The 27333-nt window shown below is 43.3% G+C and overlaps 1 protein-coding gene across 1 annotated transcript; it reads left to right on the forward strand.

Moving 5' to 3' along the window:
• Positions 1-27017, forward strand: CDAN1 (codanin 1). The gene is made up of 28 exons (XM_065754762.1): positions 1-90; positions 1777-2477; positions 3778-4002; positions 5671-5864; positions 6285-6404; positions 7305-7383; positions 7766-7886; positions 8886-8995; positions 9647-9736; positions 10754-10829; positions 11844-12052; positions 12775-12889; positions 13676-13819; positions 14431-14597; positions 15150-15231; positions 15859-15948; positions 17019-17073; positions 18068-18201; positions 18881-18984; positions 20342-20491; positions 20937-21000; positions 21487-21565; positions 22524-22681; positions 22837-22944; positions 23334-23397; positions 24510-24712; positions 25376-25483; positions 26004-27017. The coding sequence occupies exons 1-28, from the start codon at positions 10-12 to the stop codon at positions 26127-26129; spliced, it is 3957 nt and encodes a 1318-aa protein (XP_065610834.1). The 5' UTR covers positions 1-9; the 3' UTR covers positions 26130-27017.
• Positions 27018-27333: the final 316 nt, after the last annotated feature.

Here is a 27333-nt window from a genome sequence, read left to right on the forward strand (position 1 = left end):
AGCCCGGGAATGGCGGCTGTTTTGGAGCTGCTGCTGCGCGAGGAGGTGGCGGTCGGCGCCGTGCTGCGGTGGCTGCGGCGCCCGGCTGAGGTAACGCGCGGCCGGGGCGGGTAACGCGTCCCACCGCGGGCTGAGCGGGAAAGTTAGTGCCCGCCGGCGGGCGGGGGGAGCCGAGCTCCGCCGAGCGGACCGCAGGGAGGCGGGGCCGGGGCTGAGGGACCGCTAACCGTCCGCCGGGCCCCGGGGCGAGGCGGCGGCGGAATGGCGGCGAGCGCGGCCCGGAGCTCCGTGCCCCACAACCGCGTGCCGGCTGGGGAAGTCCGGCGACGCGGGGCCGCCGGGCTTCGTAACGCACCCCGGGCCGAGCGTTGGCGTGCCTGTGGTTGTAGCAGCCTTGGTAAAACGTGGGTGCACCAGGAACGCTTATACTGAAGTGATAGCACGGAAAAGAAGATGTAAATATGAAGCGTTTTAAGCCCGAGCTCCTTAGGATATCTTTAATTATTATCAGGGCTTACTGCTGTCACCCCAAACTTGTGTGGGAAAGTGGGAGCAGCATTTCAGGTGTCCTGCACTTAACCTGTGGTTGGAGGCACCGACTGCAGTGAAGGCTATAAGCAAACAAGGAATGGTAGAGTACTTTTTGCCCTGGCTTTCGTGGGGCTGCTCCACACTGAAGCTGATAAGAAGCCGAATCTGCTGGCACCCAGATGGTTTTGTGTGTTGACCCTGAAATGCATAGAGTGTCAGCATGCCGAGTCCGCCCCATACTGAGGCTGTGCCTGTTAGGGAGCTGCTGAGCTGTCACACTTTCAAGGAAGAATTTCAGCACTGGTGTCAAGGATGGCAGGAGTCAGACTGCTCTCACTGCCTTCGTTTGGGGAGACTACTTCCAAAATAGTGTTTACTCTTCTTTCTTAAGGTGGAAATGTGAACAGTAATGAAGCAGAATATGCGTGCAGTTATTCTAAGGAGTAAGTTGTTGCCTGTTAACACTGCTTCTGCTGTTGTTGAAGTGGCGCAGGGTACCATTGAGAGGAAACTGGAATGTGTATCATGGTAGGAACAAAACACACTTTTCCTAGTGCATAAGCTATGCATGGAGCATAAAATCTTTTTGTCTAATGTTACCCTGGTAAGATCGCTTCCTGTTTAGGTTTGTAACGTGTTGTATGAGAGATTTTGTTTGTTTGTTTGTTTTGTTTGGTCTATTACTGATAAATGCCATGCGTGTTGAAGTTGTGCAGCCTCTGTTAGCTCTCTGGGGGGCCTCAAGCAAGCGGGAATATTTAATTGCAGTGATCTGATTTTTTGCGCCACAGGACTCAAAATACTTAAACACTTGTTCTCACAGCACCCCTCTGTGGATGCAGGTGGCATTTGTGGATAAGCAGGGAATGGAAAAGTTGTAGGCTTTAGTTTTTTGTGTTAGAATTAGCCCTACTTTGAAACACTGGATGTGGAGGTGCCGGTTGCTCCAAGCTCTCTCTGACCACAGCTCCAGTAAGTGTCATTGCTATTTCCAGGGGACAGCTCTGCTGGTTCCCAGCTGGAGGCCAAAGTGAGTAACTCCATTGGGAGTCTCCTGCCAAAATGAATATGTGGAAACTAGCTTTCAGTCTTGTAACTTGTGCAAAGTCACTCAAATTCCAATGGCCTGCTTTGACAAATCATGTTTTTTTTATTGTGTATTGCAATACTAAACGAGCCTAGACAAGTGAAAAGAAGGAACGAGGGAGCATCTTTACACTAATGCTTTGTTCTCTTTTCTCAAAGGAGAACCACGTCCATGACAAGCTGTTATCTCTCAGTTCACTTCAGAAAGACTTTGTGCCTTTTCTGCTGAATTTTTTAAGGGAGCAAACCAGCCAGATTCTGACTAATGGACCCTCCACTCCTGCTAAAACTCCCAATTCCAAAGCCCACAGGAACCAAAGGACAGGAGCAGAAAGGAGAGCAGGCCACGCGACTAGCAGCCGAGTGCAGCTCTTTTCCCAAAGGACTTCGGTGACCTCCTGCACCACAGACACCAGCTTTTCTCCTGCTGCTGCATCCACTGGCTCCTCTTCCTTTTCTGGGTCGAACCTCTCCAGCCCTTGCAGTGACTTCCCCAGCGTGGTGTCCGGCAGCAGCCCGAGCTTTGGGTACAGCCCCGTGCTCACCCACAGTGAGAAGCGCTCAGCTCAGAAGGCCAACCTGGGGAGCTTCCTCACTCCTGCACCAGAGGCCCTGCCAGCAAGGCGGGGCAGGAGGAAGGGCAGCAGCTCTGTCAGTGCCTCTGGCCGGCAGGTCGCTCGGGACCTGGGGCGTTCCCTGGCCGAAGAGGAAGATGGAAAGAATGAAAACACATCGTGGAGCGGAGGGAGAAGGAAGCGGAGTGAAGTGCCTCTTGTTACGGCTAGATCCCCTCCTGGCCAGCTAAATCTTAACAACCTAGAGGAGTTTCCACCCATGGGTGCTGCGTCTGGCTGGACAAAGTAAGAGCGAGTCTACCTTGCTGTCCCATGTGGATTGTGCTGCAGGTTGCTGTTCCATGGCTAGCTCGTTCTGTTGTGCATGTCCGGACGCAAAAGATGCTGTAACAAACAACATCTGGGGGCTGGCTTCTTGTTCTCCTTGGCCAGGACAGCCTTGTGACCGTTGCCATGAAGGGGAATATTGCTGTCACAGGCAGTCAGTTTCCCACCCTGTGTGCTCATCTTGGTTCCCCTTCAGCCTCGCACTTGTGTTGTACCTTCAGCTTGCTGGTGTGCAGGGTAGCTGCTGTAAAGCTGGACACGTCTTTGTCCTTCCATGTTCTAACAAGTCAGCATTATCTCAGCTCTTCGTGTTTCTTGTTTAACACAATAGCAATTACCAATCAAGTGCTGCCCTGGAAGGCTCTTCAGCTTAATTGATGAAAGGAAAAAAAGTTTTAGGATCGATGTTCTTTGAATTCTGGTAACAGGCATTAGTGTCCAGCTTCATTTGTGTCATGTGGTTATGGACAAATTAGCTAGCTAATTCTCATATTCACTTTTGTCTTCAGGAGGCTCTACTGTCCCTGGTGACACTGCCTTTGCTTTCGGGCAACTGTTTGTCTTGTGGTTGCCTCACTACTTTCTTTGATTTTTTCACTCTTCACAACTTTTATTACCAAGTGTAATGCTTTCATGTCAGCCTGTTTGCACTGTAAGCCAGGCATGGGCATCTGAAAGTGACAGTAGTTGGACAAGCAAAATTCCAGCTGAAATTTGATAGTCTCTGTGTATGGGAGATGCCTCTTCCTGAAGGTCCAGTCTAGGTAGCTTATGCAGGAAGAATGGATTCCCCTAAACTTTGAGGAGGAATGGATTCCCCTAAACTTTAACATTACTGAGGATAACATTACTGCTATACAGTGGTAGCTTGTTCATTTGTGTTTGTGTTAGAAACTATGAATTGTTTTCATGCTAAAATAATTCATCTCCTGTCTTTTTAAACCAGAATTGTTTGGAGGAGCTGCTGGGCAGCCTGTGTCACTGTTCTGTGCCATGATGGTTGATAATTACACATGTTGGCAGCAAGGGGCAGCGGGCTGTATTTTGCTATCCGTAGCTCCTTGCGTACTAACAGTACCTGCAGATAAAGTTTAGAAATTCACAGTTCTGACTTGATACCTGTTTTATTTTAGCATCAGGTTCTTCAGGATGAGTTTACTGCATATCAGTCTTGAGACTTAATTTCTTCTGTTGTTTTGGTGATTTATTTCTTCTGTTGTTCTGGTGATTTCAGCGAAATCCCTTCTTGCTCTTTCAGCAAAAGCAAGCCGTCAAGGCGAATCAACCCAACTCCTGTGAGTGCTGAACGTCCTCTTTCAAAGCCAAAGATGTGCTTCACTTCGACGCCTGTCAGCCAGTCTCCAGCTGCTCGATTTCCAGCTGGGTCAAACCTTGAGGCCTTTACCACTGCACAGGAGGGGAACCTGACTTCTGTGATAAGCAGCAGCCTTCAAGAGGAGAGGGAGATGCTGAAGAAAGAACGGTACAGTCTGAACAGGGTGTTGAAGGGCTTGTATTGATTTTTAATTCCTTTGTCTGAAGATGGTATTGATAGGAGAGTGGAAATGACCGGAAGAGCATCCAGAATAGATGCTGTTGAGGTACTGAGTGACTTTCCACTGTCTGTAAGATGATATTACTGTTAGTCTGTGATGGTAGGAGCTCTAGAAAAAAAAAGCAAAACGTGGTAATATGTAATTGCTGACATGACTGCTAGTAGCTTTTTTTTCTTGGGGAACTTCTTGGAATGTGAGTGGAATTCTTTCCCTGGCAGGCCTTGCAGTTCCCTCCAGTGGGACCAGGATAGGCTGGAGCAGAGCCACCAGGTTCTCCTGAATTACCATTTGTACAGGGCCTGTACCAGAACTGGTCAGGATTCAAACCTACCTTTGTGCACTTCTGTGAAGTGTGTATTCCCATCTGAATTCCACTTGTAGTGTTCCTGTAATTCATATAAACTAAAGTAGGTGAAATAGCAGTACGTGGGCTGGATCGGACCCACGAGGTGATCTCATCTGAGCCATCATGCTTTCAACAAAGGTTAGTGCTTGGGGCTAGGAGCTGCTGCTGTGTCCTCAGTAGCAGTGGGAAGTGAACTGCAAAGCTGAGACAGTCTCCAGCCAACTGAGTTTCTCTGAGCAATGGCAAAGGCAGAAATTTGTATTGAGGTAGATGAGAACACTGAGACAGAAATGAAACTGAGCCTGTTTTCAGAGGCTTACTGTGGCACGTTTAGGAAGTGCTTAACATGAAATAGTTTTCTTCAGCTGTAATTGATCAAGTGCTTGTGTTCATTGCAAGGCAGATGTTAGTAAATAACCCTTCTGCTTCCATTTTGGCACTCATTTGATTTTCATTGCTGCAGTTCAAGGTTAGGGCAGCAAAAAAAAGTTGTTGGTTATGGTGAAAAATGTTTGTGTCTTCCCCTTAGCCTTTTGAGTGACTTTTAAAGATTTTACTTTTGAGACAGTTTGGACATAAGTGGATGTGATGTTCATGTTATGGATATCTTGTTGGGATGTTAAGTGGCCGTGTGATATTGCTGTTAATGGCTTTTCTCTTGCTTCTCATGTGTCTTACATATGCCCTTGCATTTTGTGTGACCTTGGGCTTTTTTTAAGCAATGCCTATGTATTTAACTGAGTAATCGTTATTGATTTAGTATCTAGCAATTTAAATAAGTAGTTTGACCCTTCTATTGCTCAGTTTGCCAATACAGGATTTCATCAGTTGTTGCATTGCCTTTCCACGTTCTTACACTGGTTCTTCTCAGACATCATTAACTTGTAATATAGCTGGGAGTCTAGAGCTAAACTTTATTTTCACAGACATTGCAGTGTTAAGCTGTCAGAAATTACACATACATTAACTTTTTTTAGACAGGTTCAGTATTTTTAGTAAATTACCAGTTTAGATGAGAAAAAACAGTAATGTAAGCTGTCTGATGCCAGGCTGCATCATCAGAGTAGGAATTTGAATGCCATTCTTTAGCACTGTCATGCTAGAAGCTGGTTTAGACATTGTAAATGATGTGGTTAGTTATTGTAGGACTTCCTTCACACTGTGATGGCAGAGAAAAGGCTCTTTTCTGGTCACATGGTTGCTGCGCATCACTTAAGACATGAAGTATGTTGCTGCTCTTGAATTTCAGATGCAAGTTGCTGCACCAGGCATCTTCTCCTGCAGGGATATCTCCTGATCCTGGGACTCCTACTAAGCCCACTTACACTCGCAGTGCTAGCCTTCCTGCTGAAAGCCATCTGGTGACCTGCGCAGATCCTGCTAAGGTTTCCTGCAAGAAACAGTTGGAGTGTCTGGCACAACTCTACTCATCATGTATAGCAGGTGAAGACTGAGATGTGAGACTGACCCTTCTGTGAGCTTTGAGCTTGTACATACACTGCTAGGGGAAGGCAGATAACAAATCAAAGTTGCTGTGTATAAATAACACCTAAAAGAATAAGCTATGTCAACCCAGTTATTAAAATAGATATTACATAAAAGTTCAGGGAAGTATATGAATGTGATGTAATACTCTGACCTGTAGGAGGCTGCAGTTGCCTGGTCCTATCTGATGAGGTGAATGTGAGCAACCAGGCCCTTCCCTAGCACATCATCCCATGTTGATGTATGCTGTGACTGTGAGTGGAAAGGGAGTTCTTTACACACTTTACCATACAACAGTTATCTGTCTTTTTACCTTCATTCATTAAAACAGGTTAAAACACAATATTTATCTTTAGTATCACATTTCTTCTCTTCCAGAAAACCTGGTACCAAACATTTTCCTGGAGCTTTTTTTTGTTCTACAACTCTTAACATCTAAAGGAACTTCTGCTTCAGAGGAAGAAGAGAGTGACCTTGAAGTCAATGAAGGAAGTAAAGGTAAGCTGTAGAACTGATGAAAAGAATAACAGTCTGAAAAGAATGTTCTTCCATGAATGATAACGTCATGTAGATAAGTTGCCCTTCACCTGAACAGTTAGTATTTGGTGCCATAAAACACAGTGGGACTCATCTGAGTTGCTGACAAAGGTCATGTGTGTATGGGAAGTATTTCTTCAACGTGATAGATCCAAGTTGCTAGATCATGTTTGAATCTACTTTTCTGCTGTTGTGTGTGAGTACCTACAGCATCTTGCTAAAACAGACCTTCAGAGGGAAGGACTATCATGTTAGTATCTGTTGGTTCTTGCAACTCAAAAGTGTTAGCGACTTGCTGTGTGTTTCTTAAATTAAAGGTTGGGTCAAGATGTGGGCATGTAAGGGCAGTTAGTATAGATAAAGAATTGTTGAGTTTGATTATTTTGCAAATTCATACTTACTCTTCATACAGTCCGTAGTTTGATATAGGTATGAAAAGCAGAGAGTGGCTTTAAGATTAAACTTACCTTCAGAAAATTGTATTTGTGTAACCTTTGTTTTGCTTCTCACTGTTTCTTGGAGCTGAATTTAGGAGCACAAAACAATCAGCAACAGCAGCTGATCACTGCTTGCAGTTGGTTTACTTGTTTTATGACTCTGCCTACTGTTGGCCAGAAAGCCAAGAAGGAATCCATTTTTTTGCATGCAGCATCAAACAATTTAGTTGCTGTTAGTATTAGAAGGAAGGGGACTTAGCTGTTCAGGTGCCAAGGAATAGGAACTTCTGGAAGTTGGAATCTGGTTTAGAAGATGACTTAATTCTTTGTTCCTACTTTCCTCCAGAGCTAATTGTTGATTAGCTAATTTAGCTTATAAATTGTGGTAGGTGCTGTTGTCACGTGTTTCTTTTTTCCCCATTAGATGCATCAGAGAGACAGCACTTCCGAAGTGTGCATAATTGTGTCTATTTTGCTGTTCAAGTCTTGGATTATCAATACGAGTGAGTTGAGGTGTTTCTCTTTTCCTATGCTTGTATATGAGATGAAGCAAGTGTGCTTGGATCTTAGAGCTTTACTGACTCCAGGTATGGAGATATTAACTTTCCCTCAAAACACATTTAAATGTGGCTTAATTTTGGATGACTGTGAGTTTTCCTTGTGCTGGCCTTCAGTGTGATTTTGCAGAAAATGGGGCAGTCATGAGATGAATGCAGTAACAGTAACAGGCCCTACGGATGTCAGTGAGATTTGATCCTGGGTAACTGGGGCTTAGAACTCTTTACTTGGTGGCTTCTTAAGAAAGGCATAAACATTTCTTTGGGCCTGATCATGTTGTCATTTGTGTCTGTATGTCTGTGGGCTTTATGGATGTTGTCTTGGCAGAGTTATTTCCCATTTAGAAAAGGGGACGTTGAAGTTCTTGGCTGAAAATGAGCGGGTTGCGTCTTTTTCTCCCACCCTGCATGAGAGGCTCAAGCAGGCATATGAAAGCAGCACAGCCAAGGTAAATATGGGCAGACCTCAACTGGTCTTCATACCTTTGTGGTGATGATGTTTTATTTATGTTGGCTTTAATGCTAACTCTCATTCCTTCTACCGTGAGTCTCTTTGTCATGTCTTCTTTGGGAAGTGTCTGAAAGTTTTTCTTTTGTGTGTGTGTGTGTGTGTGTTTTCTTTCTCCTCGAGTGAGTGAATTGCATTCTCCCATGACTGTTAGCTGTGAGTCACTGCTGGCTGCCCTGATGCTGTTGACCTTAGCTGCTTACTTCAACAGAGCCAAGTTTTGCTTTTGAGAGTTGTAGCTAATCAACCTTAATCCCAGAAAAATGGCCAGCTAGTTGCAATATCATAATGTAGTTGGAGAGAAGTTAATTTGTTTCATAGCTACAGACTTGTTTGAGGCAAACAAAGCTTGTATTCTGAAAAAAATGGGTTTCTTGATCGGATCATTTGAGTCAGGGAACTGAAGCTTGATGCTTCAGGAATGCATTTATTTTCTGTTTAGTTTCATCCATCCAGTTGCATCTGCCAAAGGATGCACTTTCTGAGACTTTCTGAAACTGATCAGTTTAGCTAAAGTTATAGATAAGGATTTTTGTTACTTGAGGGTGTGTAGTTTTTGAATAGGAGAGAGAATACAGGAATTGCCAGCTCCTGTCCTCCTGCACTCTCAGGAGCTCTGTGTTGAAGATATACCTTGGCTGTTTGCAGTTCATTCTTTCCACACTGTATGAATACTAATTGCAGTCTGTTGATTACAATAAAAAATAAGTTAATGAGAAGCTTGCATTCAGAATGAGTGATTCTGCCTCTGCGGTGTAATGTCAGATTTGCAGCCGTTGCTGTTTACCAGCACTTAGCAACTGGGAAATGACTGGAGTCTGAACAACTCAACTAGTGATACATGTTTTCCCCATCATCTCTCCACTGCTTATTTTGGATGTCAGGTTGTTGGATAAATTCACTTGCATTAGCCTAATTGTTGCTCTTATGTTTTCAACAGGTGTCTCTGCTGCTGCCGTGCTCTGTGCAATCTGTTTCTTTCCAGCCAGAAACTGACAATCGCTCTAACTTTCCCAGTGACAGAGCATTTCACATATTTAAGAAACAAAGGTAAAATTCTTCTGCTGTTACCGTATGGCTCACAAGATATTAACTGCTCATAGCTGTGAACAAAAGATGTCAAGAATGTCTCATTTATGCTGCATACTGTAGATTTTCACTCTGATTAAAAAAGTCCACACTGACTAAATGTTTAATGTCTTTAGAGAAGAACAGTTTAATTCTTCAGCAGTTATTGAGGCTTCTGGTAAAAGCCAGTACAGTATGGCACTCTGTGGATTGCTTCTGTATGTGTATCTGGTATGCTTGTATTCTTCCTGCCACCTCCCTCCATGCTTGCAGCAATGGAATGAGGGGAGAATTGTCTTGGTCCCTTTTTTCTCCTTATGGGTATTATTTCATGTGACTTATTCTTTCCTGCTTCTCATTCTTTACTATGTCTGGTAAATGGCTGTTTTGATCATTCTGTCTGAGCTTGGGCATAACAAGCTTAAGTGCTTCCTGTTAAAGACATGGAAAATGGAACTATGCTGAAGTACTGCTAACATTTCTGAGTTCTGCATAAGAATCATAGTGTGTAGAGGCTCGAATTATTTAAGCTAGAGTCTCACTGGGTAGCTGAGGAGCAATTGAATGCTTAGTTGTTGCTACTTCAAATTTTGAAGAGTAGGAATTCACATCTGTAAATATCTTGGTGTACAGGGATATCTTTTATGAACTGCTGCGTGAATGGGAGGATAATCATGAAAAACCTGGCTGGGACTTTGAAAGAGTTCTGGGCAACAAGATCAGGTAGGAATCTTCTGTAACTCCATCTAGAATTGAAATGTCTAGTGCTTTAGTGTAGCTAAATTACTGGTGCAGTATACCAGACTCAGCATCCTAACTGGTCTGAGCTATGGGGGTCTGTGGTTCTTGGCAGATAGTGTCTGTACAAAGTTGCTTCTGTATTTAAAATTTTCCAACTGTCCTCTTAAAGAAACAAGGCATAAGTGTCAGTGGCCTAATGTGATTAGTCTTGATGTAACTCTTGCCCTGTTCCCAGTCACAGAAGGAGTTACTCTCACAACCAGTGTGTTGTGGTCTGAATGCATTTTTGTTCATAGTTTGTGTTTCCAAAACCCCACTGATTTTAAGCATATATGTGTTATATGTACAGAAACTTTTATCTCTTCTAATTGTCGCCGTGGGTTCTGGTGCCTTGGCTCTGAAAACGAGACTAGTTTGTCTTTTCATATAGATGGCAAATGGTTTTGTGATTTACTGTTTAAACAAAGTACAATAGAAATAGAAACCATTACGTTTTTGAAAGCAGTTGCCTTGCAAGTTTCTGTGTTAATCTTAACCTCCACCCTGCTGAAGTTACACAGAGCAGAGCAGTGCTGAGATTTAACTGAGGGGTGTTCATCTCCTTTGGGCATCAGAACTGCTGCTTTTTGCCATTTTCTTATTACATCTCTGTGAGCTCTCAGCTTACTGCACAGAGGGAAATAGGAGATGAACAAGTACTTTTTCTTCCTAAATAAAAGTATTATTGCAGGAATAAAAGAGAGTCCTTTTGTCTCTATAGCTGTATTTGCTCTGCAGACACTAAGGGAGAATCCAGGGAGAATTTTTGTTTCCATGATCAGCAGGTGGGGCTTGTGCAGCCTGCTTACCGAGAGGCTCCTTTTTTCAGTGTCCTTTGAAAACTAAAGATCACTTTCTTAAAAGCTGCTAGTTTGTGATTTTGATATAATTTGACATTAAAACACTTTTTTTTTGTACCACAAAGATCTAGTCAGCATTTTGTGAGGTCTTTCTTTGCAGGGCCATGATGGCTCACCTGTCTGCAACCTGCAACCACAGCCATTTTGCCAGGCTCTTTCAAAAGCAGCTCATCCAGGTAAGTCGCTCAGTTGTTCATTTTTTATTTTTTTTTTTCATGAAGATATGCTTCAAAAGCAATTTGATCTTTCCTCAGCCTGAAAAAGCAAGCTGTCTTGCAAATTTGGGACTTTCTTTTTGAAACTTTTTCTTTTTTGGGAGAGTCCAGTCTTCAGGAAGAGAATTTCCTGCATTTTCTGGAAATACAGATCAGTGATGAGTTACTGATCCTTACCCAGTTGTAAGGCACACCAAGCACATCAGGAGTTGTAAGAATTTATTCTTCATGGTTATTTAACCTTGACATTCTAATTTTAGAACAAGGAATTTTTAGAAACGTTAACAGTACATTTTGATGTGTATGAAATGCAGAATGCCATTCCTTAGCAGCGTTGCTGTGCTGCCTGCAGAGTCTCAGGTTCTTCTTTGTAGCAGCCCAGCAGGATCTTTTGGGTGTAGTACTGCTGTTGTAGTTTACAGATGTTCTTTCGATTAGTTTCAAGCATCGTTTGATTTCACTGTAGCTGAAGGAATGAAAAAGGAAAGGTTTCTCCTGTCTGGAGTGTAAATTTTCACTGTATTCTCTCTAAGTGGCTGGCTTATTGGTAGGTTCCTTTTGGACAGCAGAATAGGCACAGAAGAACCCACTCACATTACATGAGAGATGTGAGCTATTGGAATATTGAAAGTTCCTCATGTCCAGTCTGAATTTGAAGTGTGTGCTGTCAGGTGTCGTTCATAAAGACTGCGCAAGTGATGGGTGTTCCTCCATACATGCAGATGTTGGCTGCTAGGTGTGCCTGAGTTAGCTGTATGTAATCCATCTCTCAGAATCTATAGGCTATTTATGGCCAAGGTGGGTAGTGTGTTTTGACATGAGTTAGGGTTTTTTCTCAGGACCATGTTTGAATTATTTTTAAAACAAAATCTCACGAGGAAGGAAGAATGCATAGGGTAAGAGATGAAATGAAACAGTGTTTAGTTATGAGCTTTGTACTTCTTGTTTTTTTTTTTTTTTCTTTTTTTCTTGAAGATGTGTAAAGGTCCTATTGGTGGTGGTGTGAGCTGGGGAGACACCCCTGACCAGGATGTCCTTAATATGCTGGGTCCTGATAATCTGAGCCGTCTGAAGAGGTTGCAGGAAAGATTTGTTGTTCCTCAGAGCATCAGGGGACCTTGCCCACCCCCTTCATTCCCAGGATGCCAGCAGTTCTTCAGGGACTTCATCCTCAGTGCAGGAAGGTTGGCTGGTTACTTTTTCCATGGCATAGCTTGGGGGGTGTGGGTAACAGTGTCCCTGTCATAGCAGGGGGTGTTCAGGGGCCTTGGGGCATAGTGTAACCTAGGTAGAGCACATCAGGAGTATTTTAAGGCTGCATAACAACACGCTTAATGTCCTTAACATTAATAGATAGGTTGTGTTTGGGTCATGAACTGCATTTCTGTGCTACATTAGGCTGGATGGTAATCACTGAAGGATAGCATCTTGTCACAAGCCACCTGCATTTCCCAGTGCCAAGAAGTGCAGAGGTGTATAGCAGGGGCGCCAGGCTGTCCAAACATTTGTTGTGCAGTAGCATATGCAGCCAAGGAGTTAGAGTCTGAAGCCAGTTTCATGGTTTTCTTGAATGAGTTTTTCCCAGTCCAGAGGACAGGTGAGTTGCCACATATAGCAGATTTGAATTTAAGTTCATTTACTTCGCAGCTTCCTGCTTGGACAGATCCACATTATTATCCCTTTGCTTGGTCTTGCTAAGCAGTGCTTTGAAAGGCTCAAGATAAGAGTGGAAAAGGGGGTCAGCCAGCGTTAGTTTTATCACTTGGTTTGTTTTCTGTCAATTGCTTTGGTTGTTGTCTCATGCTTGATACAACTTGAGAGACCAGCTTGAAATGTTGTGGTGTGTTAGTTGAGGTTTTACTGCTATTTGCAGCCCAATCTGACTCATCACCATCTTTTGCTGAAGTTACCAGTTCAATCAGCACCTGGTGGATAGCCTGTGCCTGAAGATACTTGAGCTTGACGGCCTTACTCTGGTGGAGCATGAGCACAGTGATGGGGAAGCAGATATGGATGAACAGGTAAGACTGTACCTTGCAGATACATCTGGCTGGAATTTCCCTGAACTAACCCTGCACCGAAAGAACTGTTTTGATTGCGAGTTGTTCTAAGTTTCTGCTAGTGAATTTATGGGATAAGGGTTTCTTTCTTTGGTTTTGTCATAACTCCTTAATTCGTATGATGTCCAAGCACCTGCCCATTTACTCACGTGCCTCATAGAACTGCCGTAAGAGATAAGATGTGCTAGTTTGAAAAGTGATCTCCTCTTTTTAGATTATTAGTACCTTGTGTTCGATCTGTTTCATCATTGAAGCTGAGTTTGGTTGTTGCATTCAGTTCCAATGTCTCCTCTCTTGTTGCTATTCCACGTAGAATGACTCAGAATGAATTTGTGGTCCAGCCTGTTCAGATGTCCCTTTACTCACCCATACTTATCACAGGTGTCATAGCTTTTAGACTCTTAGCAAAGTAGCAGCCAAAGATTCACGAAAACCTACAGAGCAGAAGTGGTGCAAAGGAGGCAACATAAGGTCAGTTCTTGTTGTCTCCAAAGTTGTTCATATGAATGTATGACTGAGCAGCTTCTTGTTCTGGTCATCTCTCAAATTAATTTCTTCTCACTGGAAGAGAGGCAGTAGAGGCAGAGCCAATTTAGAACGTGCCTGACAAGTATTTTGGAAAGGTTTATGGAAAGCATTAATGAAGCTATGTGGCCCTTTCTACATGAAGGGAGTAGAAGTTTAGTGTGGGTAGTGGCTTTGCCAGCTCAGGGTGACGTTTCCCCAGCTTGCTTTTATTCATTTCAGGATGAAAAGAAGCGTTTCAGTGTGGTGCTGTTAAGCTTGAGACTCCTTGCCAAGTTCCTGGGGTTTCTTGTTTTCTTGCCATATCGCACTGTGGAGCAGCCAACGAGAGACCTGCAAGACACTGCAGTAGCACTAAGGAACCAAGTAAGAAACCAAACACTTGAATCTAATGTGGTCTGTTGCTTGACAGGCAGAATCCCTAATCCAAGAAGGGTATTACAAATATTTATGCCTGTTCAAAACAAGGAAATGATTGCTGAGAAGCAGTACTCTATTTTGTGCCCCATCACATATTCTGAAGCTGGAAACAGAGGAAAAGGAAAGTTTATATAACAGAGAGAAAGGGAGTCATGCACTAGTGGTGAGGTACCAGGCACTGCGTTATTTCTGCTAGTCTGGAGCTGCTGTATCAGAACTCTGACAAGTCTAGGTAAAGCTTGTCTGTATAGTATAAAATCCACCTACCAGAAATGATTTGGGTGTTTCTCACCCACCTCCTAACAGTGTGATGTAATGAATGCAAGAGGGCAGGGGTTAAACCTTGGCTCCGCCTGCACACAGTCACGCTTTTAGTGTTACAGCCTTGTATTTGAAAGTCCCAGCGAGGCCTGTTGCTTGCTGTCATTGCACGGTTTCTATCTCTGCTGGTGTGCAGAAGATTAAGTCTTAGAAAGAAATGTCGTGATGTAGAGAAGGATTTTTCTTTATCAAAGGTTAACTTCAAGCTGCTGCTTTAACTTTTCTTGTTCGTTAAGACTTTGCCTGTACTGGACATATTGAAGCTTCTGAGACAATCTGTTCAGAATCAACGTTCTGTCCTCACTATTCCTTGGATTGTGGAGTTTCTTTCTCTCGTGGATCATATTGCTCCTTTCCTTGATTACTACAGGAAGGTATTTTGTCTTTTGCTTCAGATATACAGGTAAGAGCCTGGGAAAATAAATCAGTTCAAAAAAACTCTTCTGTGAATGGTTTTGTTTGAGAATACATGCTGGTGCTAGAGTTTTTTATAAAGGTACTTTTTTATGTTCAAATCATGAGCTGCAAAAGGAAGACATCCTAAATGTGCAATATTTGTGTGTTCATTATGTAAACAACATTCTTTAAATCCTCACTCACCCATTCTACACCTGCAGCTGCAAATTTATACCTTGAATTTAAAACTCAGATCTGCAGGGTTTCCAGTGCCTAAATAATGCTCTCGTTTTCTTTGTAATGTACATGAGGAGAATTTGAAGCACATTCTACAGGCTTGCTTAACACTGGCTTCTCCAGTGTTAAACAGCATATTATTCAAATGTGTATGAACAAAAGAGTAGGATTGGTTCTCCATTCTGTAGGCAAACGAGTAGGGAATGTGTATGTGATTACAGATAGTATAATCAGAAACTTAGTGGCTTGGAACATTTTTCCTTAAAGAGAATTACAGTAATAAAATGTAACGCTGCCTCTTGTTGCTTTTTGTGCATGGCAGGCTAATGGTCCTTTCTGAAGATAAAGAGATGAGCTTCCTGAACAAGCTGCTGATCCTTGCAGTTCTGGGTTGGCTTTTTCAGGTAGTCTTTTGTGTGCACACAGATTTTCCCTGAAGAAAAGGCAGAACACAGGACCCAATAGAAACTTGAAATGAATCAAAACGCTTGAAATTACTAGGTTCTTTTTATGCTACTTTGAGATTCAGTCAATCCTCTGTATTCCAACAGAGAGTTGTTGTCCTGTAGTCAAACTGTGTAAAGTAACTTTTTTTCCCAATGTGAATTCTAATTGCTGATGAAGCAGGCTTGGTCCTTAAATCTATATCCTTGTGAGCATGTTGGCAGTCCTGTTAGAACTTGGGGCACAAACGTGGGGTGCTAGCTGGCATCCTTGAATTAATGAGGACTTTTTTGTTGGATCAAAGGATGGCATTAACTTTTAAAATTCTTTTGTACATTCAGTTGTAGGTAGATGATTTGTTAGCAGGAACTTGCAGGAAGGGTTAAAGATACATTAGGGGAGGGTAAGAAAGGTGGCATGCATACAGTGGCTAAATTAAATCTTTATTTTTATGGGGAAAAGTCTCCTTATGGCAGAGAGAATCCTTATCTTTTTTCTTTTTTATGGCTATAAGACTACTGTCTTCTCTCAGAACTGGTGTAAGTTGACTGCTATTTGGGCTGCTCCAACTGGGGTTTCTGTTTCAGGTTCCATCGGTTCCTGAAGAATTGTTTTTTGCCACGGATGTCAGGCAGGAGGGATTGGTGATGGATACTGTGACATCTGCTCAGGCTTTGGTGAGTTAGTGTAGTAGCAGGCCGTGTGAGTCTATGGATGAGGATGGACCTACTCTGGCTTCAGGAGTTTAAGATTTCATTGAGAACTTGGTTCCAGTGCAGCTGCATTGAGTGAGAATATTTATGCCAGTGTCGATCTCTAATTTGTCCCAGTTGCCAGTTTGCATTGCATTCTGGATTGTCGACTGTATGTGTTCAGAACTGTGGGGCTTTGTCATGCAGCGGTCATCTCAGCTGCAGTAATGACTCGCAGAATAGATGCCAAGTTACATGGGAGGATCATATGCACTTTTCTAGTTATCCCAGTGCAAGGTTAGCTAATGAAATTGCAGCTCTTACCATGGGTAACCACTGCTAACGGTGAACTCAACAGAAATAGTACAATAGGTCTGTCAAGGCAAGATTACTATCTTTGGTGTCACCTCTTTACCAGTTGCATGATAAAGGATGAGTAAACTGAAAATAATTTGAGCAAGCAGGGAAGTGGGTGAGCATGAGTGATGTTTTAGGTGACTGCCAAACATGCAGAACAGATGGTGTTCTGTGAAAAATCAGCAGTGTGTTTCTGAAGACATTTGGACACCTTGTTCAAATTAGAAACCTCTGTTTTGTATCATCTCTTTAGTGGCAGAGATAGCTGATGATTTTGCAGATGCACGCTGCCCGTGCTGATGGGATTGGAAGTTGCTTTTCCTCCAGTGCCTCTGTCAGAACTGTGTGATACTGGGGTGGCATTACTCCACAGTGTGGTGTTCAAGCAAGTCTGGGTGAAGACACCTGTGCAGGCTTAATGTGTAGCAGATGTTACTCTGTGATTAGGTTTCTCTTTTACAAGCAGCAGCTGTGGCAACAGTCCTTGTTTTCTAACCATCAAGATCTAGCTGGGTCAGTGATCAGAAGAAATGATTGAGATACACTTGGACTGCAAAGTCCGTAATTTTACTTTGGATTTGGACTCTAGTTTTTCTGTTGTTTTCATGGAATGGCAGTTTTGAAACCTACGTGTGACCATGTGCATAGGATTTCTTTCTTGCTGTGTTGCTTCAGTTTTCCATCCATTCTCTCACCAGGACTCTGTGCCCTTGGTGGATCAACAGTTACTTTATACCTGCTGCCCCTTTCTTGGTGAGTATTTTATTTATTTTATTTGTCCTAGCATTCTTTAGTCCTGCGAGTCCTTGGATTGTCTTTCTTACCCTCCTCACAGCTTTAGATCTCAGCTGTGTGTAAGTGAACCTTGATTAAAAATCTGTATTGGAAACACCTGCGTCTGAAAATAGTTATTTGATGACTCTAGGGGAGGGAGGCTACACAGTCAGGTCAGTTGTACAGAGCTTGAACGCAGAGGAGAAGTGGAGCTTGTCCTTCACAAACTGAAGAGAAACACAATGAGGAGTAAGTATACAACTTTTGCATCCTAGGTGTAGGCATTTGTGCTGTGAGAAGTATATTGGACTTTGAGTGTGTTTCTGTTGTTAGGTAGAGGGGAAGAATCATTTTGAGCCCTGCTGCTTTATCAGGTTGTTGTCTGAGACATCTTTTTCCTGCAATTTGATTTCTATTGATGAAATATGATGCGTAGAGAACAGAATGCCAGATGGTGGGATGGCCCTTTGCTTCTTGGGACTTGGCTGCAAGGAAAATTGTGTGATAACCCTGGTGTTCCTGCATTGTGAAAGCTTCTAGAGGTTGAAGAGCTCTTTGAGCTTTTCCCCTGTGGTTTTCTCCCAACCCCATTGGATTTCTGTTGTAATCTTGCTTGTCTTGGTTTTTTTCTTCTTTTTTGTTGTGGTGACCATGTGATTTTTGTTACAGTTTCTACTTACTGTGCTAAAAGGGTTTCATAAAAATGGCTTCTTCTGTTCCTTCTGAACATGCCTTTACATGCCAGGGAACTTTCTGGCATCCTGTTTTACCTTTGAAGTCTGCTTTACTTTGCCCTGCCAGTTAGATAGATGGAATGCCTCCCTGCTTCTGCTATTCTGAAACTCTGACTTTCATGGAAGCTGAAAGAATCTGAAAGAACCAAGTCTGATAGTGTGAATTTCTCTCTCTGAGTTTTTGATTTGTCCCCTTGCTTATGGAGATGATGACTGCTTTTGCATGTCTCTCTGCACAGGAGAGCTGCGGAAACTGCTTGCCTCTTTTGTGGCTGGTAGTGGAGTGAAAAATGGTGGCTTTATAAGGAAAATCACTCCGACAGCTGCAGAGTCCTTGGCGCCCAAGACTGCCATTACACAGCGGAAACTGCAGGTAATGAAATCTTAGGAGTCACAAATGGAAGCAGAGTAGGAGGAGTGCCCTGCATGACTGGAAAACAGTGGTATCCCAATATTAAGGAAAGAGAAGTATGGACCTAGGCAGCAAGGAATGCTGTGTTTCACAGTCAGGTATCTTTACTCTTTGTTATTCTGGTTAAATCATGTGGCTGGGAAACCACGTGGATGTTGAAACCTAGCGAATATTAAGTATTCTTAAAGTATTCTTGGAATAACTTGATGCCACACAAAATGTTGGCATCAGCTGCTTTTAGTTAGGTTGTAGCCACGCTTTCTGTAGAGTGTGAGTGCATACAGAACTAATTACCAGACATTAAAAGAGGATTCTTTGTTTCCAAAAGCAAGCCATTTGTGGTGCCTTAACCATTAGCAGGTGCTGTCAGAGCTTTCCCATTCTTTTTACTGATCATCTGCTTTTATAGCATAACCAGTGATAATGAACTTTGAGTTAAGTGGTTAGGAATAATAGGAGGAAATAAGGAATGGGTATTTTATAGAGGCACCAAATATTGCTGGAGCAGAACGCTCAAGTGCAGGCCAGTGGTGTGCCTTTTAGCACTATTAGGTGTGGTAGTTCTGTCCGCTCCTGTTATGAGGAGCGAAGGAGCTGAGTGGAGTGCTCTAATCAATCATAGTGCTTTTGTTTTGAACAGATGGAGCTGGAACAGGCTTTCTTCCACAACCAGCCTCCCTCCCTGCGGAGAACAGTTGAGTTTGTGGCAGAGAGAGTGGGATCCAACTGTGTTAAGCACATCAAGTAAGTGCTGGCGTTCTGTTCCATGACATAAGAAATAACGTAGTACTGATGAGGCAAATAGATGATCCTTTAAAGTGGTGTGTACGGAGGAGGAGAAATGGGGGAAAGAAAACTTCCCTCAGAGTATGCTGCAAAGCAGAACACCAAGTATTAGGCTATGATGTTATGTCCAGTGACATCAGATTTTCTTCCTGGGGGGGATTTGTGAAGGAATGTGAAGAGAAGGATTACATGACTGTGGGGCACTTGGGATGTGAACATGGAGTAGCATTTTGAGATTGTCTGTTTCAGAGCATTCTTGCCAATTATAGAAAAATGTAGGCTGGGAAGAGCTGGAGGATGGGGTCATCGGGTCCAGCTTTGCACTCAAAGCAGGGCCACTTATAGGATTAGGTTGGGTTGCTCGGCACCTTGTCCAGTTGAATTGTGAAAGCCTCCAGAGTGGACATTCAGCAGCCTCGTAGCACCCCGTTTCAATGCATAATTTTATGAATCTTTCTGAAAAATGTTTCCTTATTTTCGATCAGAATTTCCCTTGTTGCAGCTTATTCATCTTGCCTGTAATTCTTTTACTGTATGCTTCCTGGAAGTCTTGTTCTGCATTCTCCATGACCCTTTCCTCCCACTTCACCTTCTGTAGGCTAAATGAGCCTGGCTCCCCCAGTCTTTCTTTGTACATCATGTGCTCCAGCATCCCAGCTGTGTTAGCAGTCTCAGGTGCAGCCTCACAGTGATGAGGGGAGCTGTAATTTCCCCTTGACTTGCTGGCTACCCTGAGGCCAGTGAGAGGCCACTCTTCTTTGGTACAGTGCTGGTTTGTTCAGCCTGTCTGCTGGGAATGCTAGATCCTTTTCTGCAGAGCTGTTCCCTAGCTGATAAACCTCAGCCCTTACACCCAGTACAGATCACTACCCACTATCAGACCATTTCTTCACCTTGTCAGGGTCCTTGTGAGGGGCAGCCCTGGCTCCTAGATTGCCCTTCATAAACTCGCTGAGGATTTACTCTCTCCAGCTGTCCAACTTGAAGACATTAAGCAGTATCAATCCACGAGGAGCGCTGTTTGTACTGTGCTGCTATTGACATCTTTGCATTCCTGACCGCAACCGTTGGGAGTGTAGAAGTATTGGTGCCAGAAAAATTACCTTGTAACCATTTATTGCTATTAAAACTCAAAAGCTTTTGACTCTGGAGTCTTACTACTATTCTTTTGGGTGAGGAAGAAAGCAGCAAGTAGAGATGTCAGGACAGAGAAATGGTGTGATTAATACTGTTTATCAGAGCAGCTAGTTGTGTTTCTGCCTGAGAGAGAGGGCTGTCCTGAAATGAGGGAAATTCTTGTTTTGTATTTTTACAGAGCAACACTGGTAGCAGAGCTGGTTCAAAGGGCTGAAGTCATGTTGCAAGACAAAGTGAAGGAGGAGGATGCCAATCATGACAAGCTGCTTGAAGAGGTGTGCGCTCATCTGTATGAAGAAGGAACCCAGGCACTTACCAAAGGCAGAGAGTAAGGAGGGAAAGTTACTTAAACCTGTGCCTTCCCATCTTATTGTGGAATCTGTAATTCTAATCTGACTTGGCCTGTCTTGCTCAGGTTCTGGTAATGATATAGGCCCTGACCTCTGCTCCTCTTAGGGTGACTGTGTGCTGTGCCTCCAGCCAGTTAACACCATGTTTGTAGGGAAGAAGAAAGGAGCTGTTTGTCCCCCTGCATCCAGTTCCAAACTGGCATTTACTGCCATGGTTGTATTTCCCTTCTTTGGAAAACTGAGTGTTGCAGCTTTGGAGCTTGTAATTCTTTCTTTATCTAGTCCTTTTGGCTTGGCTTATTTCTCTGCAGACTTCCAGCTAATTTTGACTGTAGGAGGGTGTGTGAAAGTTCCTACATTAATGAACATCTGCCTGTTGTCCAGGAACTTTTTCTAATACAGAGACATGTTGTTTTCTTGCAGATTTTGCAAAAAGAAAGGTCCTGAGGCAGTAAGGGTATTATTGCCAGAAGAGACATCTGCAGCAGTATGTATTTTCACTGGGAGTCAAGGCCTATAACAAGTCTGAGTCTGGATTGTACCTTTTTTTTTTTTTCTGTTGCTGCCTCACTTACCCAGGAATTGTTTAGGACAATGGCATCTACTTATGCACTGATGTAGAGCCTGATAGCTAAGGAGAGTCACCCCTTTCTGGCTGTCCCTGGATACCTCACTAAAGTGATCTCTAGCCAATAGCTAACTGCTGTGACTAGAGTGGCGGGTAAATGACGTGTACCTTGCAAGGATAACGCTTCTGATCTTTAAAATCAACTTCACAAATAGTTGATAATCTTTATATGGGGTCGATGGGGTTTGTTTTGTTGTTCAGTGTTAACATCTTGTCTAGAGGTGGTGATGCTCTATTTAAATGCTGCATGCCCAAATTAAGCCATATCCCTCGAGTTTTTTTCTGATTTTTTGCTGACTGTTACTGTTGTGGTAGTAAGCCTCCTATCCCCTCCTCCATGTGAAGGTTTTGAGTAGTGCAGAAGACATTGCAGTGGAGCTGGCTACCGAGAAGGCCTGCGGCTGGCTTTCTGCCAACATTGCAGGTGAGCTTCCTCACTCTGAACTTCTAACCTGTACTTATACTCTTCTTCTGGGATCAAAGGGGTGGAAGCTTATTCTGGTGTCACGAAGTACTTAGGTGTAAGGGTGGAGCAGAGCAGGCAGGCAGTGTGCTCCCTTTTCCTTTTGTGGGAAGCATGCAGTTGCTCTGTCCCCAACTTGTTAAGGAGTAAGAGGAGTGATTTCTAGCTCCATGAATCTTCAGAGACTTTTCAGTCTTGGCCCTTGTATGGCTTTCAGGGTGGTAAGAGTGAATGTTACTGAAAACATCGTCCAGGCTGAGATTGTCATAGCACTTCATATGTGGGATACAGGAAGCTGCTGTCAAGCCACGTTACGCACCACACATGAAGAGAGCTTCTGAAACGCACCCTTGACTCTGTCTGTTTTCAGCAGGCTAAAGGAAACTGTGTAGCCTTTTTAATCTGTAATAGTGCTCTAGCAGCTCTTCAAAATCTCTCAAAATCCACTGTTTGAGGAGATGGTGCCAGGAATTTGGGGAAGACTATCCAGCACCATTTGCAGTAGCAGGAGATTAGTGTTTTGGATGCTGGTCAAAATTTATTTTGGTACAAAACATATGTCTTTGTTGGGCACGGTGGTTGAACTGGGATGGTCATGCTGATTCAGCTTTCTCCTTTGGCAGTGCTTCCTGGCTTAGCTGCTTTGTTCATTACAGCTACTGAAATGCTTTTGATGGAAAATGAGATGGGTTCCCAGGGGTTCCTGGTAGTAACGGGCAGCTCCTCACTTGTGTCTCTGGCCATTAATATAGTGGGAGCTCAGGGTCAGGAGGGTTTGAGAGCGTGAAGTCCTTTCCTCACTTGCAATGGCTCTCAGAATGGGAGGCAAATATGGGTAGCATTTGGAAACAGGTTTTCTACCTCTCTGGAGAGAAAAGCTGAAGTAGGTGGGGTTATATTTCCTTTTCTTCCTTTGTAGCACTGATTAAAAGAGAAGTGAAGGCAACCTTCAACAGAATGCTGAAAGTCCCAGGACTTCCCTTGCCCAATGAGGATGCTCTGGAGTTGAGAAGGGACTGCTCTCCGGGCTGTCCGCACCGTGCGCCATTTCCCTCTCAAATAATCAATGAGATAAAGGTACATGCTTCTTGGCTTGCTGTCTTTCCCTCATTCCCTTGTTATTCTTCACCTCTGTGTTTGAAAAGCACTACTCCTCTGTCATAGGGCCAAAGGTCTGTTCATGGGAAGTGCAGAATATTAGCAGCTGAATCACTGTTGTCTTTTTCATCAAGGATGTGCTCTGCATTGCTGTGGGCCCACGGGATGAAGGTGAAGTGATTGACCCTGGCTGGCTGGAGTGCTTGCTGGGAAGACTGAGTCAGACACTTAGGTGCAGAAAGGTAAAAGCTACAAAGCACCAAAAGCAGTAACAATGAAAGCGCTGGACTACTTTGAGCCATCCTCATGTCTGTTTGCCTTGTCACACAGTTGAGCTCAGACAGAGAACATTAAACTAAGTTCAAATTTGGAAAGTTGACACAGCTGCATTGCATTTGTTAGACTCTAGATGTGTGTGTTACTTACAAGTTGTCTTTGTGGACCTCTTTATCCTTTCAGGATCTTGTCTTCCGCTTTTCAGTGGTCTCCTGATTACAGCTCTGTGCTTCTTGCTGTAAACTCCGTGCTATTCTCTGATGGTTTTCTCCTCTGATATTTTTATCCCTTGTGAAGTCCTGTCTAGTCCAGTTTGCAGTATGGGGACAAAGATGCAACTCTCTGTGTTTTCCAGTTCATGTGTCCCACATCAGAACAGCAGCTGGCAAAGTGCACGGTTGAGTTGGCTTCTTTGCTGGGTAAGTCAGTCATGAAAAGCTGCTTAAGGCTCAAATGTGTGATTAACGTTCTCTTGAATCCTTGGCATCTCAGATTTTGCTATTTAGAGATCATTAATCTTTGGTTCTCTTGGTGCCATTGAGTCTGTAGGCTTTTTTTCTGTCAAATGTAGATGGTTCTTTTTTTCTTATACTTTCTGTGAAGGTTCCTAACTGTCCTTCGTATCTGGTGCCTTTATTCACATCTTCAGTAATTCTCCTGTATTTACACCTTTATTTAAATATGCTATATTTTTCAGTGTTTCTCCTCCTGAAAATTGCCTTTTTTTCCTCCTAGAAGTGAAAGTCATTCCCTTAATTAGTATTTTCATGGCTCTTTTTTGAAAGAATGAGAGTAACATGTTTGCCATGTATTGTGAGTCCTGTAAGCGTTTTCAGTCTTATTTTTTCCCCCCATTGCTCTCACCTGTTAAGGGCTGTGTTTTTCTCAGCGTGAGCTTGTTGTCCACGTGCAGATGTTTTCTTCTTGGGCACCCCATTTTTAGAAGCTTCTCAAGGAGTTTTTACACACGTCACTTTTCAATCCATGTCTGACTATTGTGAAATGTCATTCTGGAGGACAGCAATGCAGATCTGCCCCTTTCCATTAGACAGGACCAAGGAAGACCTGGTACTGTCCCTTCTGTGTATGCTTAGCTGCAGTTAAATACTGTAGGTCTTTACTTTCACTTGTGTAAACTCTGCCTACAGTCAAAGCTGCATACGGCTGTTTAATCCTTTCTAGATTTAAATGGTGTTTTGCTCTGTTACTCTCTTTTCTTTGGAGTAACACCTAGTTCCCCATCTGTTAAATGTTAGGCTGTTTCAATTTCTGTTCAGTCACCACAGACTGTATGCCAACTAACTCCTTTATCTCAGAGAAGTATAAATATATTCCCATGTAACACTCTCAGTATATTTTCAGAGCTCGCATTTTTGCATGTTTCAGACTCTACTCCCCTTAGGTTCAGTGGCTTGCCCTCAAGTGTTTTTTCTTCAGTGATTGCTTAGTTATCAGCCATGCAGGATGTGCTGATGGCTGTAGAAAGAAAATGTGCAGGTGCAGAAGTTCATCTTTCTTCCTTTTCTTACAGTTTCAGGTCGTGTTCCTCTCAGGCTTGGGATCAAACCCCCAGAGAAGAGCTCCGAGAGGCTCCGAGCGAAGAATAATCCCACTTATGACCTTCTGAAACTGCTGCTTTCTGTCTGGAAGGAGGACTTTGGGGCACCTGTTCCTGTGCAGCTGATGTTCAGCAGGAAGAACATCGGTTATCTTGCAGAAGTGAAGCAGCAAGAGGTAGGGTTTATTCACCTCTGAGGAGCTGCCAGTGACCTGCTCTATTCTGATATATTCGTGTAGGAGCTCTTTAACTTGCAGTGTGAACTGATTGCTCGTGGGTTCAAGGCTGGCAGCATCAGGCTTCATTCACAGAGGCAGAGGGAAAGAGGGCTGCATAAATGTCAGTGTCCAGTGTTTGCCTTGGGGCTGTTGGGAAGCACGGCTTAATTTGGGAAGAAGTGGTGAAACGGCCACTCGGGTCTGGGAGATAATTAGGACTGAACACTCATGACTCCACAATTGGTCACCTCTGTGTCGTCTTTCAGCTTTCATTTTTGCATACACGTGGGTGTTACCTTGCAAGATCCCCAACTAGCAAGCTGAAAATTGCCCTGCTTAGTTGGAGGCTTAAACCAGCTTATTTGGGAAGGAAGTGAATGTTTTTCAAACTGTTTGGGACACACAGGAATTAAATACTCAGAGCATTTTAGAACTGAGCGCTAGAAATTTTTAGTTTACTTTAGTTCATACATTGTATTCTACCGTAACCTTATTCAGAGCTAACTTTGTTTATTCAGTTCTGATCCAAGAAGGCAAATCTTGAACTGCATTGGGATAAGGAAGCAAACACAAAATGCACTTATTTTTGAGTTGTTGATAATCTTTTTTTCTTCTCTGCAGTGGGATTTGTTTCATTTCGTCCTTCATGGGCTTGTGGAATGTAATCTAATGCAAACCAGAGAAATAGAGAGTTGCTTGCGTAGCCTTGAAGAACTCCCTTGGCCCTCAGTAAGTAATTAGGTGTGTGTGAGCAGTGAGTGGAGCAAAAAGTAAAGCTACGGAGTAGGAAATCCCTTAGTTCGGTTTCCTGTAGAGGTGGACCTTAGCAGTGCCCTGTCTGTATTTCCTGCTTAATACAGCAAGGGGAATGTTTATCAATAACTTGTTACTGTGACTAGTGCTCAGATCTGCACCTGAGTGAATCCCAGATTATCCCATGCAGCAGAATCATTGCCAAGAACCTGAGTTGGAGACAGCTCAGTTACAATCTTCTACACTGTTTTGTGTGCGTTTGCAGTGCCCTGGCTGAGAGTGAGCAGCTGGGAAAGGGCCCAGCTGACAGCTCACCTTCAGACCTCTGCCTCCCACATCCAGGATGGGAGAGGAGGCAGAGTGTTCCAGAAGGGCAAAATGCAGGGAAGGGCCTGAGGCTGTGCTGCGAAGTAGCTCCTATTTCAGGGATGATGATGCATGCATGTTGGAGACGGATATTTGTTAATAAATGTTCTCTGGTTTGTGTCTGTTGTAGGATTTTTTAAAAGCTCTGGGCAGCGTTTCCAGTTCATTTCTATTGGAACATCGTGTAGAAGAGCCCAGGAGTAACCCCTGTGACCTGACCAGACAATCTCTAGGTACTGTGACAGCACAAAGTTAGTGGAGATGGACTCTTAAAGGATAGAAGTTGCTCATGAATCGAATTTTTACAGTTTCTGAGTGCATTGTGAGGTCCGTGCTGGGACAGTGCTGCATATGGGAGGTCTCTGTGCACTGGTGCAGCACTGGTCTTTGTTCATGGATGTGTTGCACTGGTGACTGCTGAAGGATTCACATCAGCAAATAGATCTCCAAGTCAGAAGTTCTTTAAGCACCTTGATCATGGCTCAGAGCAGCTGTTCTTTAGACTCGTTAACACTTTTGTATTTGTACAGCAGCAGACTGTGGTCAAACCAGGAGCCAAGGCGAGTGGCCAGCTTGCTCTGTGAGCAGGGGGATTGCTTCCTGGGGCCTGGCTCATCTCTGAACTTACTGTGATTTCTTGCCAGGGGAGGGAAGGGGTAAACCTGTACTGCGTGGAGATGAGCCTGTATTTATTTTTCACTGTGAGCTCAATTTCAAAGATTTGATTTTAATGTTTTTAAGACTCATTTTAGAAGTGAAAACATATTAAATATATATACACCGGAACGTGCGTAACATTATTCTTAAAGGATGTAGATGACAAAGTTTTCTTCCACCTCTTGATGGAAACAGAACTTTTTATTTCTTGGGGTTTTTAATAGAAATAAGGAAGAAAATATCTGAATATATTTTTTACTGAGGGCAGATGGCAGTATTTTTGACTTTTTTTATAGTATGTGAACACAAATGGTATGTAGCTGCTATTCTTTGTTTTTTATAATCTTTCTTGCCTTGAGTTTGAGTTTTATCAGACAGGAAATACTCCAGCAAGTAAACTACAGATGGAAGAACAGACAAGAAATGTAGTGAAGAAAAGCAGTGCCACCCTCTGGAGAGCTGGTATGAAAGGAATCATTTTTGTGGAGGGCAGCTCACGTGGATAGATCATATTCCCTTTCGCTCAGCAGGCAGCTCCTTCAGCTGGAGTTTGCGCTCAGGACTGCTGGGGGTCAGCAGAAAATTGCCTGCTCGTTAGATGTCTCAGGGCAATTTCTCTTTTCCTTTAACAGAGGAATTTTTTTCCCTTTTGTCTAGGAGTGCACCATTAGTACAGGTTTGTCAGAAAGCAAGTGTTGTGTTAAGACCACCAGCGTTTGGACAAAATGAAGCTGGTTATCTTGCTGATTAACTTAACTTACCTCTTCCTTGTAGAAGGTGGGGAAAAAACACAACCAGGACTA

This window comes from Cyrtonyx montezumae, unplaced genomic scaffold (assembly GCF_038088225.1).
Source record: "Cyrtonyx montezumae isolate F1298 unplaced genomic scaffold, pur_monq_1.0 scaffold_10, whole genome shotgun sequence".
Classification (NCBI taxonomy): domain Eukaryota; kingdom Metazoa; phylum Chordata; class Aves; order Galliformes; family Odontophoridae; genus Cyrtonyx; species Cyrtonyx montezumae.

Excerpts from the sequence above, each read along its gene's own strand:
- CDAN1 (XM_065754762.1), top strand. The coding sequence starts at position 10 with ATGGCGGCTGTTTTGGAGCTGCTGCTGCGCGAGGAGGTGGCGGTCGGC. Across the intron at positions 8,996-9,646 it reads CACATATTTAAGAAACAAAG|GGATATCTTTTATGAACTGC; the intron begins GTAAAATTCTTC and ends CTTGGTGTACAG. Across the intron at positions 21,001-21,486 it reads CAGAAGAGACATCTGCAGCA|GTTTTGAGTAGTGCAGAAGA; the intron begins GTATGTATTTTC and ends CTCCATGTGAAG.